The sequence below is a fragment of the Salmo trutta genome, chromosome 8 (genome assembly GCF_901001165.1).
Source record: "Salmo trutta chromosome 8, fSalTru1.1, whole genome shotgun sequence".
Lineage (NCBI taxonomy): Eukaryota > Metazoa > Chordata > Actinopteri > Salmoniformes > Salmonidae > Salmo > Salmo trutta.
In genome coordinates this window covers 45,316,738-45,337,018 of record NC_042964.1, presented here as the reverse complement: position 1 = coordinate 45,337,018, position 20,281 = coordinate 45,316,738, and the positions used below count along the sequence as shown (strand labels likewise).

The window sequence follows — 20,281 nt, the reverse complement described above, 5'->3', positions numbered from 1 at the left end:
GCATGCACTGCACCCGGCCCGCCACAAGAGTCACTGGTGTGTGATGGGACAAGGACATCCCTGCCGGCCAAACCCTCCCCTAACCGAGACAACGCTGGGCCAATTGTGCACCACTCCATGGATCTCTCGGTCGCGGCCGGCTGTCACAGCGCCTGGACTCGAACCCAGAATCTCTAGTGGCACAGCCTTAGACCACTGCGCCACTCGGGAGGCCTTGAACAAATTTATTTTCAATGGTTGGATTGATTAGTGGTTTTACACACATACAGTGCCTTGCGAAAGTATTCGGCCCCCTTGAACTTTTCGACCTTTTGCCACATTTCAGGCTTCAAACATAAAGATATAAAACTGTAATTTTTTGTGAAGAATCAACAACAAGTGGGACACAATTATGAAGTGGAACGAAATTTATTGGATATTTCAAACTTTTTTAACAAATAAAAAACTGAAATATTGGCCGTGCAAAATTATTCAGCCCCTTTACTTTCAGTGCAGCAAACTCTCTCCAGAAGTTCAGTGAGGATCTCTGAATGATCCAATGTTGACCTAAATGACTAATGATGATAAATAGAATCCACCTGTGTGTAATCAAGTCTCCGTATAAATGCACCTGCTCTGTGATAGTCTCAGAGCTCCTTTTAAAGCGCAGAGAGCATCATGAAGAACAAGGAACACACCAGGCAGGTCCTGAGATACTGTTGTGGAGAAGTTTAAAGCCGGATTTGGATACAAAAAGATTTCCCAAGCTTTAAACATCCCAAGGAGTACTGTGCAAGCGATAATATTGAAATGGAAGGAGTATCAAACCACTGCAAATCTACGAAGACCCGGCCGTCCCTCTAAACTTTCAGCTCATACAAGGAGAAGACTGATCAGAGATGCAGCCAAGAGGCCCATGATCACTCTGGATGAACTGCAGAGATCTACAGCTGAGGTGGGAGACTCTGTCCATAGGACAACAATCAGTCGTTTACTGCACAAATCTGGCCTTTATGGAAGAGTGGCAAGAAGAAAGCCATTTCTTAAAGATATCCATAAAAAGTGTTGTTTAAAGTTTGCCACTAGCCACCTGGGAGACACACCAAACATGTGGAAGAAGGTGCTCTGGTCAGATGAAACCAAAATTGAACTTTTTTGGCAACAATGCAAAACGTTATGTTTGGCGTAAAAGCCACACAGCTCATCACCCTGAACACACCCCATCCCCACTGTCAAACATGGTGGTGACAGCATCATGGTTTGGGCCTGCTTTTCTTCAGCAGGGGCAGGGAAGATGGTTAAAATTGATGGGAAGATGGATGGAGCCAAATACAGGACCATTCTGGAAGAAAACCTGATGGAGTCTGCAAAAGCCCTGAGACTGGGACGGAGATTTGTCTTCCAACAAGACAATGATCCAAAACATAAAGCAAAATCTACAATGGAATGGTTCACAAATAAACATATCCAGGTGTTAGAATGGCCAAGTCAAAGTCTAGACCTGAATCCAATCGAGAATCTGTGGAAAGAACTGAAAACTGCTGTTTACAAACGCTCTCCATCCAACCTCACTGAGCTCGAGCTGTTTTGCAAGGAGGAATGGGCAAAAATTTCAGTCTCTCGATGTGCAAAACTGATAGAGACATACCCCAAGCGACTTACAGCTGTAATCGCAGCAAAAGGTGGCGCTACAAAGTATTAACTTAAGAGGGCTGAATAATTTTGCACGCCCAATTTTTCAGTTTTTTATTTGTTAAAAAAGTTTGAAATATCCCATAAATTTCGTTCCACTTCATGATTGTGTCCCACTTGTTGTTGATTCTTCACAAACAATTACAGTTTTATATCTTTATGTTTGAAGCCTGAAATGTGGCAAAAGGTCAAAAAGTTCAAGGGGGCCGAATACTTTCGCAAGGCACTGTATATAGCTAGATCTATTTTCACATCAACCATGTGATTTGAACCGTGGCTGATTTCATTTAGATGCTCTTAAAAGCACCAATGGCAAATCAGACCGTGGAGGTCAGCCGGGGTCAGAAATGCAGTACAGTATGGCCAATCTCTTCAATCACAAATAGACCACGAACGAAGCAACCCCGAAGTGATTCACCCCACATGTTTTAATAAACTGCGTGGTTTAGTCTGTTTGTGTTTCTACTTTGAAGCACGGCAGCTCGGGGGAAATTACTTGAACCCAGCGGTAGACCCGACATTGTCGGCTGACGTGCCACCACCGTGTTACCACGGTAACCCTGATTAGCCGTTGCCATCCTGTGCATCGCTAGGCTCATGTGTTTGTTTGGTCCAAAATGTAAATTGAGGGAGTAGACTGTTGATCAGACAAACACACACACATTTCATCACCCAAGGTTACTACTAATAATCATTGAAATATACATTTAGAGAATGCAACGTAACCCCATTAGTATGAAGTCTACAAAACTAACCCAATAAGCCTGTGCACAGTGATGCAATATTCTGATTGCATTGAGCCAGAGTGGGAAGGGCAGGAAATTGGAGGATGAGGTATTGTAGCTATATCCAATTTTAATGAAACCTAATATGACTGTCTGTCTCTCTTCACCCTTCTATCCTACCGGCTTCTATGTCTCATCACTCTAAGCTCCGCGCGTGTGTGTGTGTGTGTGTGTGTGTGTGTGTGTGTGTGTGTGTGTGTGTGTGTGTGTGTGTGTGTGTGTGTGTGTGTGTGTGTGTATGACAGTGATGGAGATGAAATAGTGTATGCTGGCAGAAGTGAGAGCAGAATTATACTGCCTGATCAACCACTGGCGAAATCCCATCACAATGATCTCACGCTGTGTTTCTAATACACAATGAAATGAAACGCACACTACCCCATCAGGAAGCTCTTGGGTACAGTATGTTGTGCTGGACTTTAATTACAAGTGCTTCACAGGAACCTGGTAAAATGATGTTTGTCGTGTAGCTAGTCACTGAATGGCTCTGAATTCACTGTCAGCATGCAGTCAAAGCTATAACCTCTTTTGGAGCTAACTAGTGCTCTAGTATAGTGCTCTAGTATAGTGCTCTAGTATAGTGCTCTAGTATCCTGATGTCGGCAGCAGATGAAAGTTGTATTCATAGCATTGCTAACTTAGCTAGCTAACAGACATTTTGAGAAAACAAGTTATATTAACTGGCTAGCTAGCTAGCAATATCATAATTTGGTGGCCAATCAGACAGAGCTAACTAATCAGCTGAGCTAGCAAACAATATAACAAAAGCATAATTTCGGAATTGAAAAATATTCCATCAACTGGCTCTGCATTTCAGGAATCACAGTAGCAAGTAGGATACTCCTGGTCTACTGTTCAGTTAGTTAGGTTTAGGGTTAACCTTTTTTTGAAGAAAATGGTCACTTTCTGCCATAGTCCTCACTGGCTTTCATGAGATTTGAACGTGCGCTTGTCCGAAGCATCGGACTCAACGACAGTTGCTATCCATTGGAGTGCTGCGATTGGTTGCCAAAAATGTTGGGGCGGAACTTAGCAAAGGGTCAATTGGACTGCCAGACATCATGCACCTTGGAGGGTGAAGTCTCACATGCTGACCACACCGCTTGTGTCGCGTGCGCGAGCGTTGCAAAATAAATGTACACATACATGTTATTCAATCATTGCACCCACACTGCTCACTCGCGAGCATCTGCATTGCCAAGCTCTAAAATAGAAGTCAGTTCTATTTGTGACGCTGAATGCGGTGCAAGTCCTGCTTCTCCCATCTCCTCATTGGTTTATAGAAGCAGATACCCATGTGCCATCTCCTCATTGGTAATACCTACGTGGGTGATTGAAAGATGAACTGAGGTCGGTCAGTCAGTCGTGATAATTCTATGTAGGTTTAGATGCCAATCACCACAAGTCCAAAGAAGAAAAAGCCTGGAAGGAGGAGAGATGACTAGAAACAATTAGGTTGATCGTTTATGTGTGGATTAATTGTCGGAGTAGAGGACCTTGTGCATTTCAGGTAAAATAACAACTCAACGTTTATATCCCAGGACAAATTAGCTAGCAACAGCAATCTAGCTAAATAGGACAAATTAGCTAGCAACAGCAATCTAGCTAAATAGGACAAATTAGCTAGCAACAGCAATCTAGCTAAATTGACATAAATGTTTAATGCTTTCCGACCTGTCCCCAAATTAATATATTTTCATATTTCAACCTGCGTGTCGGGATCTCGTTTGGTGTAGGGGGACCAAATCTATTTGTGAACGATGGCGGGCGGGCGCGCGCGTCTGGGCATGGTGTCAGAGATCTGCTGAAACATTCCTCTGTGGAAGTCTCTAGGGTTTCTCTCTCTCTCTCTCTCTCTCTCTCTCTCTCTCTGTCTCTCTGTCTCTCTGTCTGTCTCTCTGTCTCTCTGTCTCTCTCTCTGTCTCTGTCTCTGTCTCTCTGTCTCTGTCTCTGTCTGTCCAACCATGGAAAGCAGAGGAACTGATCCTTTTAATACTGGAGCTGTGGCGAATCGCACCTAAAAATATGCACTTTGACACACACACCCACCGAGAGAGAAAACCAAGTCAAGAGGGTACACAAACAAGATCTATAAATAATCCTGCCACCCATTATACACACACATTAGGAATCTCCTCTAAGAGTGGAGAGACGGATAAACCTTAGCGCTGCTAACAGACAGATGGACATTAGAACCTAGAGGCAATCAATGTAAGAACAGATCAGTTCAGGTAAAGGTAATAACTAAGCAGGAAATGATATGGATACAACAAGCTATGCTTATAAGAACGTAGGCACAGTGATATATATGTGATATATATTCATCAGGATAAGAAGATAACAGCCCTCAACACCACCCCCGTCTCTCTCTCTCCCCATCTTTCTCTCATTATCCCCAACATTAGCTGATCACCAGTATCTTCCATGTGAGGTGCTAATATAGTGGTTTATGTAACTTTGTGATGACCAGACAAAATGGTATCAGCAGTGTGAGTACAGTTCTAATAGCCCTGCTCCTCTCTGTGTTTTGGTGCAGGAGAGAGAGAGAGAGGGAGAGAGAGAAAATATTGTGTGTGCATTCCCTTCTTCGCACCCTGGGGGTTTGGGAGTAAGCACAGAACTCTGCCAATCCTAAGGATGTGCACTTGTGTGTAGTGGGAGTACCAGCCCCTCGTTAACTATCCCCCTCTTGCTTTGTGCAGAGCTCGTTACTCATGCTAATTACCGCTAACGCAAGAGGAACACTCTTAGACCTGCACACCAAAAACACTGCAGTGATCTAGCACTCTGTGTGAATGTAGTGATGACACCATGTCAACAATACACTCCATACTATCTTACCATAACAACATGTGAATCATACCGGTCTTGATGATAAGTTACAGCAGTGTAGGGTTGAATAGAGTTAACTGAGGTTATATCAACTATAGTGAGACAGTAGTGTAGGGTTGAATAGAGTTAACTGAGGTTATATCAACTATAGTGAGACAGTAGTGTAGGGTTGAATAGAGTTAACTGAGGTTATATCAACTATAGTGAGACAGTAGTGTAGGGTTGAATAGAGTTAACTGAGGTTATATCAACTATAGTGAGACAGTAGTGTAGGGTTGAATAGAGTTAACTGAGGTTGAATCAACTATAGTGAGACAGTAGTGTAGGGTTGAATAGAGTTAACTGAGGTTGTATCAACTATAGTGAGACAGTAGTGTAGGGTTGAATAGAGTTAACTGAGGTTATATCAACTATAGTGAGACAGTAGTGTAGGGTTGAATAGAGTTAACTGAGGTTATATCAACTATAGTGAGACAGTAGTGTAGGGTTGAATAGAGTTAACTGAGGTTATATCAGCCTGCTGAGGGTTGCAGATAACACTCTCCTGACAGGGATAAGAGCTGTCAGCTTCTGAACCAAGAGCCCTCTACCCAGTGCGTGTGTGTGTATTGATGCCCAGTGTGTCTCTGTGTATGCCAGTGTGTGTGTGTGTGTGTGTGTGTGTATTGATGCCCTGTGACTCTGTGTACACCAGAGTGTGTGTATTGATGTCATGTGTGTCTCGGTGTGTGTGTGTGTGTATTGATGCCCTGTGGATCTCTGTGCACGCCAGAGTATGTGTATTAATGCCATGTGTGTCACTGTGTATGCCAGTGTGTGTGTATTGATGCCATCTGTGTCTCTGTGTATACCAGTGTGTGTGTGTCACCACATCTGCACTGCTCATAATTCAGCCTCTCATTTGGCCAAGGTATGGATGTAGCTGTGCAGAGGTCAACAGAGTAATGCAGTGATGGGTGGGCTCTGCTTTAGACCCGTCTGTCAGGGAATGGGTGGGCTCTGCTTTAGACCCCTGTCTGTCAGGGAATGGGTGGGCTCTGCTTTAGACCCCAGTCTGTCAGGGAATGGGTGGGCTCTGCTTTAGACCCCTGTCTGTCAGGGAATGGGTGGGCTCTGCTTTAGACCCCAGTCTGTCAGGGAATGGGTGGGCTCTGCTTTAGACCCGTCTGTCAGGGAATGGGTGGGCTCTGCTTTAGACCCCAGTCTGTCAGGGAATGGGTGGGCTCTGCTTTAGACCCCAGTCTGTCAGGGAATGGGTGGGCTCTGCTTTAGACCCGTCTGTCAGGGAATGGGTGGGCTCTGCTTTAGACCCCTGTCTGTCAGGGAATGGGTGGGCTCTGCTTTAGACCCCAGTCTGTCAGGGAATGGGTGGGCTCTGCTTTAGACCCCAGTCTGTCAGGGAATGGGTGGGCTCTGCTTTAGACCCGTCTGTCAGGGAATGGGTGGGCTCTGCTTTAGACCCCTGTCTGTCAGGGAATGGGTGGGCTCTGCTTTAGACCCCAGTCTGTCAGGGAATGGGTGGGCTCTGCTTTAGACCCCAGTCTGTCAGGGAATGGGTGGGCTCTGCTTTAGACCCCAGTCTGTCAGGGAATGGGTGGGCTCTGCTTTAGACCCCAGTCTGTCAGGGAATGGGTGGGCTCTGCTTTAGACCCCAGTCTGTCAGGGAATGGGTGGGCTCTGCTTTAGACCCCAGTCTGTCAGGGAATGGGTGGGCTCTGCTTTAGACCCCAGTCTGTCAGGGAATGGGTGGGCTCTGCTTTAGACCCCAGCCTGTCAGGGAATGGGTGGGCTCTGCTTTAGACCCCAGTCTGTCAGGGAATGGGTGGGCTCTGCTTTAGACCCCAGCCTGTCAGGGAATGGGTGGGCTCTGCTTTAGACCCCAGTCTGTCAGGGAATGGGTGGGCTCTGCTTTAGACCCCAGTCTGTCAGGGAATGGGTGGGCTCTGCTTTAGACCCCAGTCTGTCAGGGAATGGGTGGGCTCTGCTTTAGACCCCAGTCTGTCAGGGAATGGGTGGGTTCTGCTTTAGACCCCAGTCTGTCGGGGAATGGGTGGGCTCTGCTTTAGACCCCAGTCTGTCGGGGAATGGGTGGGCTCTGCTTTAGACCCCAGTCTGTCGGGGAATGGGTGGGCTCTGCTTTAGACCCCAGTCTGTCGGGGAATGGATGGGCTCTGCTTTAGACCCCAGTCTGTCGGGGAATGGGTGGGCTCTGCTTTAGACCCCAGTCTGTCAGGGAATGGGTGAGCTCTGCTTTAGACCCCAGTCTGTCAGGGAATGGGTGGGCTCTGCTTTAGACCCCTGTCTGTCAGGGAATGGGTGGGCTCTGCTTTAGACCCCAGTCTGTCAGGGAATGGGTGGGCTCTGCTTTAGACCCCAGTCTGTCAGGGAATGGGTGGGCTCTGCTTTAGACCCCAGTCTGTCAGGGAATGGGTGGGCTCTGCTTTAGACCCGTCTGTCAGGGAATGGGTGGTCTCTGCTTTAGACCCCAGTCTGTCAGGGAATGGGTGGGCTCTGCTTTAGACCCGTCTGTCAGGGAATGGGTGGGCTCTGCTTTAGACCCCAGTCTGTCAGGGAATGGGTGGGCTCTGCTTTAGACCCCTGTCTGTCAGGGAATGGGTGGGCTCTGCTTTAGACCCCAGTCTGTCAGGGAATGGGTGAGCTCTGCTTTAGACCCCAGTCTGTCAGGGAATGGGTGGGCTCTGCTTTAGACCCCAGCCTGTCTGGGTGGGCTCTGCTTTAGACCCCAGTCTGTCTGGGTGGGCTCTGCTTTAGACCCCAGTCTGTCAGGGAATGGGTGGGTTCTGCTTTAGACCCCAGTCTGTCAGGGAATGGGTGGGCTCTGCTTTAGACCCCTGTCTGTCAGGGAATGGGTGGGCTCTGCTTTAGACCCCAGTCTGTCTGGGTGGGCTCTGCTTTAGACCCCAGTCTGTCTGGGTGGGCTCTGCTTTAGACCCCAGTCTGTCAGGGAATGGGTGGGTTCTGCTTTAGACCCCAGTCTGTCAGGGAATGGGTGGGCTCTGCTTTAGACCCCAGTCTGTCAGGGAATTTAGCCCAAGGGGTTTAGAATGGAGGACTGGCGATAGATTAAGAATCAAGAGTTTGGGTTGTGGTACGCTCATACTAGATCAGTGTTTAAGATTCATCGAGAGGTGAGAAGAGAGAAGAGAAGAGAGAGGAGAGAGGGAGCGCTTGACAGAGAATGAGAGAGATGGCTTTAGAATAAGGCAGTCTCTGTTCTGTCCAGTCTGTTCTGTATGAGTGCTTTGACTTGAGATAAATGGAAATTGTTTGCCGTTGTTTTTCCCTTGTTACATCTGTAAGATGGATGATGTGGCAGAGACATTGATGTCAGGCCGTAACAGGTCAGGATGCATATCCACACGCACACACACACACACACACACACACACACACACACACACACACACACACACAGAGGAAGAAGTCAATGTGATTAGACTACACAGGCCCGACTACTGGACCACGGATGGCTGGCTACGGCTAAACGGACGAGAGAAGGATGCATTTGACATATCTGGGTTATGAAATGTTCCTGCCATGCCCATCTCTCAACTGCCTTCCAAGACACGTCAGTATTCCCCTACTCTGTGTTGCTCTGACGATCTCAGAGCGGTCGTGATTCAAGTCATGTGCAGTACTGTACTCTACAGTATGTTGTTTTTATTGTCTCGGAGATTGAATTGCGTAACTCTATCTCCTCAGTGGTTCCTGATGAGGAGCGGCAGGATGGGGATGAAGATGGGATAGATTCTGTAGCGAGGACACCACAGGAATGAGTTAGTCCTTTATATTTCATATTGTGGAAGCATTGTGTTTGGGACAAATCATTCACTAAACCCTAAACCTCAACTAAATCTTGTAATAAATCATGTGGAAATTTAGCAAGTTGAGGTGACTAAACTGCTTGGAGTAACCCTGGATTGTAAACTGTCATGGTTAAAACATATTGATACAACAGTGGCTAAGATGGGGAGAAGTCTGTCCATAATAAAGCGCTGCTCTGCCTTCTTAACAACACTATCAACAAGGCAGGTCCTACAGGCCCTAGTTTGGTCAACCTGGACTACTGTTCAATCGTGTGGTCAGGTGACACAAAGAGGGACTTTACAATTGGCTCAGAACAAGGCAGCACGGCTGGACCTTAAAAGTACACAGGGAGCTAACATGAATGATATGCATGTAAATCTCTCCTGGCTCAAAGTGGAGGACAGACTTCATCACTACTTATATTCGTGAGAGGTATTGACATGTTGAAAACACAGAGCTGTCTGTTCAAACGACTAGCACACAGCTCAGACACCCATGCACAAGACATGGTCCCTCAAGACAGGTCCCTTTACAGTCCCCAAGTCCAGAACAGACCATGGGAGGCGCACAGTATTACATGGAGCCATGACTACATGGAACTCTTTTCCACATCAGGTAACTAATGCAAGCAGTAGAATCATATAAAAAAACAGATAAAAATACACCTTATGGAACAGCGGGGACTGTGAAGAAACACAGACACATGCATACACACACATGATAACAGACGCACACGTACACATGGATTTTGTGTTGTAGATATGTGGTAGTGGAGTAGGGGCCTGAGGGCACACACTTAGTGTGTTGTGAAATCTGCTATGAATGTATTGTAAGGTTTTTAAAAATTGTATAACTGCCTTCATTTTGCTGGACCCCAGGAAGAGTAGCTGCTGCCTTGGCAGGAACTAATGGGGATCCATAATAAATACAAATACCACCAGGAGTCATTACGACGACAACGTCAAAGCCACTGATTACAGGTAACTGGATCACACTTAACATCACACAAACACAAATAAGATACTGGACACACAAAGATACGCATGCACAGACCCTTAGACACACACACACACACACACACTACATCACAAGCACTCCTCGCTTACTTACTTCCCCAATCTAGCTCAACACAATCTGTCAAACTAGCTGTAATCTGTCTGAGAGTCACAGCAGCCAGGCAGAAACATTTTCCTCAGCCCTTCCTACAGTCTCTAATTGCCTCCAAAGGGAGGTGACTGTTGGTTGGAACCGTGTTGTTGAACAATTACCAGCCGGAGTCTAGCTAAGGACCTCTCTCCCTCTCTTCGTTTGATTAGTAGCAACTTTTTTCAGAAGAGCATCCCAGGTAGAGAGGAAGTAGAAACATCTGGTGGGTGGTCAGTAATGATTCATTAATCATGTGTTAATTAAGAAGTTTATTTGAAACCCACTTCTCCGCAGCAGATGTAACCCACATTACTGCCCAGAAATAGCAGGTCTATTCAGCCGAATAGTAAAAATAGACTAGTTAAATGTGCTACTGCAGATGACGTGTCACCACAGAGGCTTGTGTGTGTGAGAGAGAGAGAATTTGCTGCCTCCTTATCATGCAAATCAAATATCCTAACAATGATCAAATGAGTCCATAACATGTTCCCATGTAGGACTGTAGCAGGCCAGGGTCTGTTGATGTAAAGGGGCTTTGGGATCGTATCAGATCTTTCCACTCAACCCATTTTGCCACAAAATACAATTCTCTCCTCTTCAATGTGCATGACAGCTCCTCCAACAGTCGTTCCGGCTGAATTGCCTTTCTGAGGACAGTGAAATTGAAAGTGAAGGAAAACAGATGAAAGCTAAATGAAGCCTTGGATTTTCCTGACGCGGGGACAACAGGAGACCAATTAGAAAGACGGAGGGGAGGGTGTCGGTGGGAGTTGAGTTCTGCAGTCAGGTGTCAAGGTTTACACTGGGGTCCTGGGCCAAATAGTCTTCAACTGGTTCCTCTCCTCCTACTTCCTTCATGACCACTGATGCTCTTTTTTACCCATCAGTTGATGTGATGAAAATCAATAAAAGGCATATTAAGAGTATTAAAGGCCCAGTGCTGTCAAAAACGTGATTTCCCTGTGTTTTATATATACAGGTAACTGTCAAGATAATGGAAACCCTTGAGTAAATGAAGGTTCTGGTGGCTCTGTGGGGTGCATTTTCCTAGCATGGTTTAGCTCCACTCAATCCCTTAGAGGGCAAGGTAAATGTCAATTAATACACAGCCATTCTGAGTGATCACCTTCAACCTATGGTGAATCATGTCTATCCTGATGGGAGTGGAGCCCCCATCCACAGGGCACGAGTGGTCACTGAATGGTTTGATGAGCATGAAAACGATGTAAACCATATGCCATGGCTGTCTCAGTCACCAGAGCTCAACCCAATGGAACATTTATGGGAGATTCTGGAGCGGCACCTGAGACAGTGTTTTCCACCAGCATCCACAAAACACCAAATGATGGAATTTCTCGTGGAAGAATGGTGTTGCATCCCTCCAATAGAGTTCTAGACACTTGTAGAATCTATGCCAACTTGCCAAGGCACATTGAAGGTGTTCAGGTGCCTCGTGGTGGCCCAACGCCCTATTATGACACTTTATGTTGGTGGTTACCTGTATTTCCACACTATGAGGTTGGAATAATAGTGTGAAATTGTGAAAATGCTGATAATGCTGTATTAACGTAAGAGCTGTTTGACAAGACCGGCTGTGATTTCTGCCTGCTCAGGTGGGATGGAGTTTTGGACTGCCTGGCGACAGGCAATAGTTAATAATATTTTTGGGGTGCTTATATTTGTCCTGTTACACACAAGTGTATAATGGAAATGTGTTTCTTGCATATCCCAACTCTCCCTGAGACACCCACAGAGAGTGAGGTCATGGCCAGGGTCACGTACAGTCCCCCTGAAGCAATTAGAGTTAAGTACCTTGCTCAAGGGCACAGCGACAGACTTTCTCCTTGTCGGCTCTGGTACGCGAACAAGCGACCTTTTGGTTACTGGCCCAACACTAACCTTGAGGCTATCTGCCGCCCATAGACCAATAACAACGAGGGTTTTAAACCTCTCTGCCAATAACAGCTAGTGTTGAGGTTCCATATCCCTCCCATAAAGCTTAGGCCCCTCACTCAGACCACTACCATAGTCCTAGCAAAATTCTTGCTTGAGAAATGTGTCTTTGCTAAGAAGCAATTTGTTTATTTTTTTGTACAATTTTAATTGAAAAAAATAACAATAAGGTACTTAATTGTTGCCCAGAAATGATTTGATATTGAGATAAAAACAGATGCATTGGGCATTTAAGGCATAACTGCTGAGGTAGGAGACATACATCACCATGGAAACATTAAAATAGTAAAAGTTCGTCTGAAGTAAGTCTGATACTAATCGCTCAACTTCAGTTGAACTATGGGAACCTTACAGTATGTCCGCAACTCTGGTATGTTTCAATGGCGATTTAATCAGACGAACAAAAAAGACAACACTTTGATCCGAGTTGGATCATCGTCAGGTAATCTTTTTATTGAATACGTTCTTCTGTCCTGCACCTGATGAGTTGGAATTTCCTTCTTTTTCTCTATTTTCTAACCATCTACAAAAACCTCTGCCCAGGCTATTGTAAAGTAGCTTGTTATTGATTATGGTGTATACATACATACATACATACATACATACATACATACATACATACATACGTAACCGATGTGAAATGGCTAGTTAATTAGCGGTGGTGCGCGCTAATAGCATTTCAATCAGTGACATCACTCGCTCTGAGACTTGAAGTAGGGTTTCCCTTTTGTGGCGCGATGGGTAACGATGCTTCGTGGGGTGTCAGTTGTTGATGTGTGCAAGGGTCCCTGGTTCGAGCCCGGGTTGGGGCGAAGAGAGGGACGGAACCTACACTGTTACACATAGGCTGTTGGCATTGAATCCGGGCAGTGACATGACATTCATATTTGTTACTGACTGTAAACCTGAAGGGTTTGTCACAAGTGGAATGTAGACTAGAACTAGACAGCAACACGCGACGGAACGGACTTCGCTGTCCCCGTCACACCGCCACATTCCAACGGGGGCGGGGATCCAGGCCGGCTGACTTGCTGGACGCTCCGATGGGCGATTATTTGACCCGAGCGAGACAGGCAGGAACCCTTGGCTCTAGTCCAGAAACCCGTCACGTTTCCACTGTGCCCGCCGGGTCAGCTAGGGCATCGCCCAGGAAAGTAAACAAACGGTCGGAACAAGCGACTGGCCTGCCACATGTCCGCCCTCATCAGTGGCAGTTGCCTCGCCTGGCACTTCCTGTTTGTGTTAAACCCCGCCCACATCTCCCACACTGTGCAGGCAGGGTGTCTGTTGTGACAATATTACATCAGTATTGTTACGACACCGCTTCTCGTCTCTCCTGTAGTAATAGCCATCTTCAAAAGGAATCTTTTAGTGACAGATAAGCAACATATCAGGCACCACCTCTTATCATAACATGATTAGGTGTAGGTGTCATCATCAGGGATGGTCCCAATGAGTTTCTGACTCATACAGGTGGCTGAAAAATAGTGGGCTGAACCAACACTAATATTCTATGGGGGTGCCATGTTATTGCTTTTGGGGAGGGGCACTGATTTGTTATGAGAGTGCCCAGAACCCCTGGCAGCCAGTGTAATTCTAACCCTGTCAGAACAAATACAATTTAATGTTCCTTTCACCCTCCAGATTAGTTGAGTAATAAACTATGTGAGAGCAGTTAGTGTGCTGATTCACCTCAGTGGATTTTAGACGTGTACAAGACTGTTGTAACTGCAGAGTCTGCTATATATTCAGCTGAACGGACACTCATTAAATGTGCAACTGTGCAAAACTTAAAGGGAATTTATCAATAGCCATGTTGCGCCAGGCTACAGTATATCCTACAGGGGACTAGATAGAGAAACATCATGGAACGATGCACAGTGGAACCGCTTTAACCACTTTTCATTTCTGCCCAGTAAAGATTCAGCGGGCTTAATTAAAAAACCCTGCATCGGAGAAAAACAAAGTCTCTTAAAACATTGTCAGTCAGTATTTCACCGCATTAGCGCCATGATTAAAGCCACGGTCGCCCGTCTCGCAACCGTATGTCAGAGGTAAAATAAAAATGGTGATGTGCCGTCAGACAGATCGCTCACTCAGGTTCATATTTCCCAGAGCTTGACGGTTTCGTCATCAACTCACACTGAATCTCGGGAGTCGGGGGCTGAGCACGGAATGAAGAATAAACGGGTGCCAAAAGAAGACAATCAGTACTCTGCAGAACAGCGCTGAGGTTTATGTTAAAGCCCCTCTTTAAAAGGATCAGCCACTCGAGTCAGACATTGATAGAAACGTTCAGGAGTCAGTGTTGTGGTTTGGGCTTCCTGATTAGAGTGGAGAGGTTTCTTTGGTCGGCTAATGAGAGGGACCAGCGAGGCTGATGGGAGGTGGAGAATACAGTCTTAATGACAACCTTTCTACAACACACCATGTTAACAGGAAGCACTCTTGCATTAAACAGAGAGAAAACGGCACTGGGTTTTGTGTTTCAGCATCCACAATATGGTTGCAGGGCCACATGCACACACACCATACCTGTTCACATTAGAGCTCAATTGAGCCAGGGTTTGCCAGGCAGTGTATTTAGACAGGGAGAGAGAAGGCAATGCGGAAGGAAGAGAGAGACACAAAAAGATGGGGTAGAGGTTATGAGAGGAAGAGAGAGAGACAAAAAGATGGGGTAGAGGTTATGAGAGGAAGAGAGAGAGACAAAAAGATGGGGTAGAGGTTATGAGAGGAAGAGAGAGAGACAAAAAGATGGGGTAGAGGTTATGAGAGGAAGAGAGAGAGACAAAAAGATGGGGTAGAGGTTATGAGAGGAAGAGAGAGAGACAAAAAGATGGGGTAGAGGTTATGAGAGGAAGAGAGAGACAAAAAGATGGGGTAGAGGTTATGAGAGGAAGAGAGAGAGACAAAAAGATGGGGTAGAAGTTGAGAGGAAGAGAGAGCGTGTGTGTCAGAGAGAGAGAGCGAAAAAAAGAAGAGTGGTCTTCGAGGGAGGAAACAGGACAAGAGACGTCACAAACAAAACAGTCCATTACGGGTCTGGGACTGAGACGGGGTGGGGAAACAGACAGCTACCATTCAACACAACACAATCAGAGGAGCTAGGGCCTCATATATCACAAGAGAAAAGGGACAACTTAAATGTATAAATACATGACTAGTTCTGTGGTACAGAAGTTTGTACATAAATCGAGGTTGCATACCAACATGCAATCAATGTACCACCAGACATGAGGTATTCTCGTTTTGCCACACGTCTTTATCATCCAAACTGCATTTTAGTACCATAAAGACCACATTTTGGTACCATAAAGACCACATTTTAGTACCATAAAGACCACATTTTAGTACCATAAAGACCACATTTTGGTACAATAAAGACCACATTTTGGGGCCATTTGACAAATGCCTGGGTTATATTATACAATATTTAAAAGCATCCTTATTTTACTCAAATCCAACCCACACAGTCCACTTCACACCACTATCACAGACGTTTCACAGTCACAAGGTACTCTACATCTAGCAGCCTACAAATCATGCAGCTCTGTAACTGCTAGTACCTCCCTGTATACATGGATATCCTGCTCGTTTGACCCGTCTCTGTAGCCCAATAAGGAGCCTGGGAGAAGGACGGCTCATTATAATAATGTCTGGAACGGAGCAAACGGAATGATACCATTCCATTGATTCCGCTCCAGCCATTACCACGAGCCTGTCCTCCCCAATTAAGGTGCCACCAACCTCCTGTAGATGATATCTGATAGGGCTGGGCTTGAATGACTGATGAGACTGTGTCTGTGTTTGGATACAAGATGTAATTCAGCCTCTTTCTCTCGGTTTTCACCTCTTCTATAGGCGGAGAGAGGAGAAGCATGGAAATACATGGGTACGCATTGCTCTGTTTGATGTCCTAGCTGATCTGTTTTACTGAAGTGGCATTGATTGAGGATAATGCTTTGGCTAATGGCTATTATGGACGTCATGTAAGATGTTGGCTGCCGAAGTCTGTAAAGCTCGCTTTGAAAAGGAAGAGCCTAAAACCGTGCGAGGGAAACCGTCGCTGGTGCCCATCCGTGATGCATTTGTTTGTGTGTAATGACTACTAGGTACACATCCACGTCATCTTCCATGCATTGACCTTACCAGTAGCCTTTATAAACATATACGTTTAACAGTGCAGATGAGTCTTGCAGCAAAGCCAGAGTTCATACATACACACATGTACAATTTAAAAAGGGACACTCCCAGTCTGTCCCGAACCAAGCCACTAACAGCCATTTCCTCCCACGGTGCACTATATAACATGTATAATACAATCATCATCGTCCATGTTTGTATGGAAACAACAGATGTTCACTGGCTGCTTATGTCATAGAAAGAAGGAACCAGCTCTGTGGTCTTCAGGCCCCACTGATCTGCCCTTTTCTCTTCCCCCCTTTCTAAGCCCAGTCCAGTTGGAAGTGGCCTCCTTACAGATTCTGACTTTTATACATGCTTTCGCAGACTTGGCCCTCAGCCCATTGGTGTCTAGGCTCGAATGTTGAGTAAACGTTGTGTATTCTCATTTGTGCCTGTTTAGGATGGACTCTCTTGGGTGTTGCCCTCTGCTGGTAAATTGTATTACTATGCTGTTATCGGAAAACAGCATCCTGAGGACAGATGTGGCTGTGCAGCATTGCGCTGTATAGACGCTGCTGCATATGGCATTGATCTATATTTTGGACGGTCAGATGGCCACAGGTGGATTTCATATGTCAAATCTCATGACAAATAGATTTTTAGGAACCGATCAACATTTTATGGAATCGAAATTGAAATTCTATATTTTCCCATGTTTTTTTCAGGTAACCTTCCTGATCCTGAAGATTGGCTGTCTGACCCAACGGGCAGTGAAGCCACCTACCTCCCAGACTGCAATCAGGAACGTTCGGGAATCTGCAACATCTCTGACACCTGGGCGCCGCCCACCACCTCTGACGTCCTCCCCACCGCCAACACCCCCTCCACCAACCAATCAAATAACCCCTTCCTGATTCCGGCCCGGCCCATGTTCGTATCCCTGCATTCTGATTGGAACAGCGCCATGGCTGCCTGGGGGTTAGCCTGGGATGCACACGTGTACGGTCTGGGCTCCATCTTCGCCATGGTGACCCTGGCCTCGGCGCTCAACCTGCTGTGCCTGCCCCTGCGCTGCCCTTCCGGCTGTGGCTACTTCGCCCTGGTCAGCGTCTTCCTCCTGGCTGCAGGGTGTACCAGGGCTTTCTCCCTCCTCTACGATGCCTACGGCCACCAGGACCGGCTGTCCTCCACCGAGGCCTCCCTCCTGCTCTATGAAGCCCCGTTCCCCTGCCTGACTGCAGCCTTCGGCCTGGTCTTCCTGCTCCTCTCCATGCGCTCCAGGATGCAGCTATCCTACTCAGCCTTCCAGAGACCCTGTTTCCTGGCCTGTCTGGTGTTGCTGCACTTCGCAGCAGCTTTCGGTCCCGTCGCACTGCTGAGGCTCTACCAGAGGAGGGCACCCTTCTGCCTCTTCATCTCGCTCATCTCCCGGGGAGCGTTTGTGGCGCTGGTTTCTTTTCTATCGGTCGCCTATTTTGTGTTCTTCTGCTACGTACGGGCGGACTCAAAGCACATTTACCACCTGAATAACACCTCGCCCACGCCGGCTGAGCGATACAACCGCTGTCCATTCGCAGAGAGCAGGGACTGGGATCGTGCGGCTGCGACAGTGTGCCTTTCGGCTCTGTTCTGCCTGGCATGCGCCGGGCTGCAGCTGTACGCCATGCTCCACTCTCTGGGGCTGGCCGGAGGAGCAGACGTGTTCCGCCCCTGGCCTTGGTGGACCTTCCAGCTCAGCTGCAGGGTTTGTGAGGCCGGAGTTTGTCTCACCCTAGCCCTGGTGGTGGCCCAGCCAATCTACTGCTCTGACCACCTTCCCCAGCCTGGAAGCTGCTGGACGGAGCTGCTGGCGATCAAGTCGCCCATTATGCCGGGAACCTACCAGTGGACCCTGAGCCAGCAGGAGAAGCTGGCCATCTGCGACATTGGGCACGGGGAGACAGAGTGCCTGCCCCTCTACACGCTGGTGGATGAAAGGCTAGGCAGCAGCTTGAACGGCCTGGACCTCCTGTACCACAGCAACCGGGCCTTGGCTTACAGAGACCTGGACCTGAATTTGGATCTGCCTGGCTCCAGCAAGCCCGAGGACAGGGGTGGTGGAGCAGCGTCCGGGGGTTCCTCCTTCACCAGTGACTCCACGGCTGACCTGCGGCCGCCATCGCCCATCAACCTGCGCCGTAGTATTGACGAGGCGCTCTTCAGCGAGGACCTCTTTCCCATAAGCCTCTTCAGACCGTCCATACCATTTTGCTGCAGTGACCTGTCACTCAACATCCCCTACTCCACGTCCACCCTGCCCAATGGTGGCCAGGCGCTTCGAGAGACCCTCTCAGCCGACCCAGGCCTATACCGGACAACCTCCTGCGTGGAGATGGTCCCTCCGCACCCAACCCCTCTACCAAACCGACCTATGGCGGGCGACACCATCCTGGGTGCTCCACCATCTCCCTCCCTGTCCTCCAACTCCAGCTGCTCTTCCCCAGAATGCTGGAGGGGAAGTTCCTCCTCCTGCTCCCTGTACAGACCCTCACTAGGGGGGTCCTCTCTGGTCCTCTGCTCCAGCCCAGAGGGGCACGCCCAACCCCCATCCCTAGGCGGCAGCTCAAGCCGCATTACAGCCTCCAGCCACCAGGGCTCACACATGCAGAGACACTATCGCACACTGGGGTCAGCCTCACAGGAGAGTCTTGACCTAGAGTCTGAAGCGGACCGGTCCGTACAAGAGGAGTTCATCAATGTCTGCAGACAGATTGATGCGATGAGCATCTGCAGTGAGACAATTGACTTGTAGGTAGAGCTCTCAACAGTCAAGGGCTAAAGACTGAGGACTGGGCTGAAATAAGGTGTTGTGAAGAACGATTCAAGATGGCGTCACGATCTGTAAGGAGCAACGAGTGGTTTGATTCATTAGGCTAGCCTTCATTGTCAAGAAAAGTAAAATAGTGGCAAATGTTTGAGTAAATGAATTGAGAGGGTTTGTTTGAGAATGTTGACAAGAGTCTTTTAAGTGCCACAGAATGCCACATGCCAAGGAGAAATTTGAAACATTTTTTTCACATTTGCTATTGGATGATGAAGTTTGATACGTTAAAAGTTGCGTTTTCCTGTGCATTTCAAGAGGGGAACAGGATAGCAAAATACATTTGTACAAAACGTTTTGCATTCAAATAAATAATACTGTGATTGAAATAAGCACTTAATAAACGACTACTGAAATCTTATTTTAGCATACTCGTATCCAGATTGTGAGTGCATACATTTTCATACTTTTTTTCCTTCTTCATACTGGTCCCCTGTGGGAATCAAACCCTGGTGTTGCAAGCACCCTGCTCTACCAGCTGAGCTACACAGGACTTATAAAACAAATGTACTTTACATTTTCATAGAGTAAGATTGTTATTCAATGCCAAGTTGTTTCAATTCAGTAAAATATCATTGTTTGTGAGCCTCTACATCAAGAATTAGACATGTCAGAGATGTGCTTTAAGATCCATCCAATAAAGGAAAGCTTGATTTGAACTAACAGCAACTTTGTAGCGGAGCAGCAGTACTACTATACTGGTAGGATAACACCGATACTCTTGTCCTTTAACTTCTGACTGACACACAGTACATTTTATAAGCCGCTTAATATTTTATTAATGTAAAAAAAAAAAAAAAAATTACTCAAAACATGATTAAATAAAGAGCAATGTCAACATTTAAGTGTGGATGTTTTGTTTTCACAAAGTTTCAGGTCATGTATAACCTATCTTCTATAGTTACATTTGGGGATATTCTTTTTGACAACGCAATATTATTTTTGCACCAGTTGGCTGTACCTGCCCCAAAACACCAGAATGTTTCCTTCATAGCTTGATCTCCATCTTTTTAAATTAGGTAGACAATTGGTATTCAACACTTACTTCCATGACTGATCAAAACTCATGACTCTTGTC

The 20,281-nt window shown here is 46.7% G+C and overlaps 1 protein-coding gene across 1 annotated transcript in view; it reads left to right on the top strand.

Moving 5' to 3' along the window:
* Window positions 1-19,543, top strand: part of LOC115199096 (proline-rich transmembrane protein 4-like) — a 36,661-nt gene extending 17,118 nt beyond the window's left edge. The window contains exon 3 of the mRNA XM_029761655.1: window positions 17,069-19,543. Within this exon, the coding sequence (XP_029617515.1) occupies window positions 17,069-19,134 (2,066 nt within the window). The 3' untranslated portion in view covers window positions 19,135-19,543. The remainder of the gene's footprint in view (window positions 1-17,068) is intronic.
* Window positions 19,544-20,281: the final 738 nt, after the last annotated feature.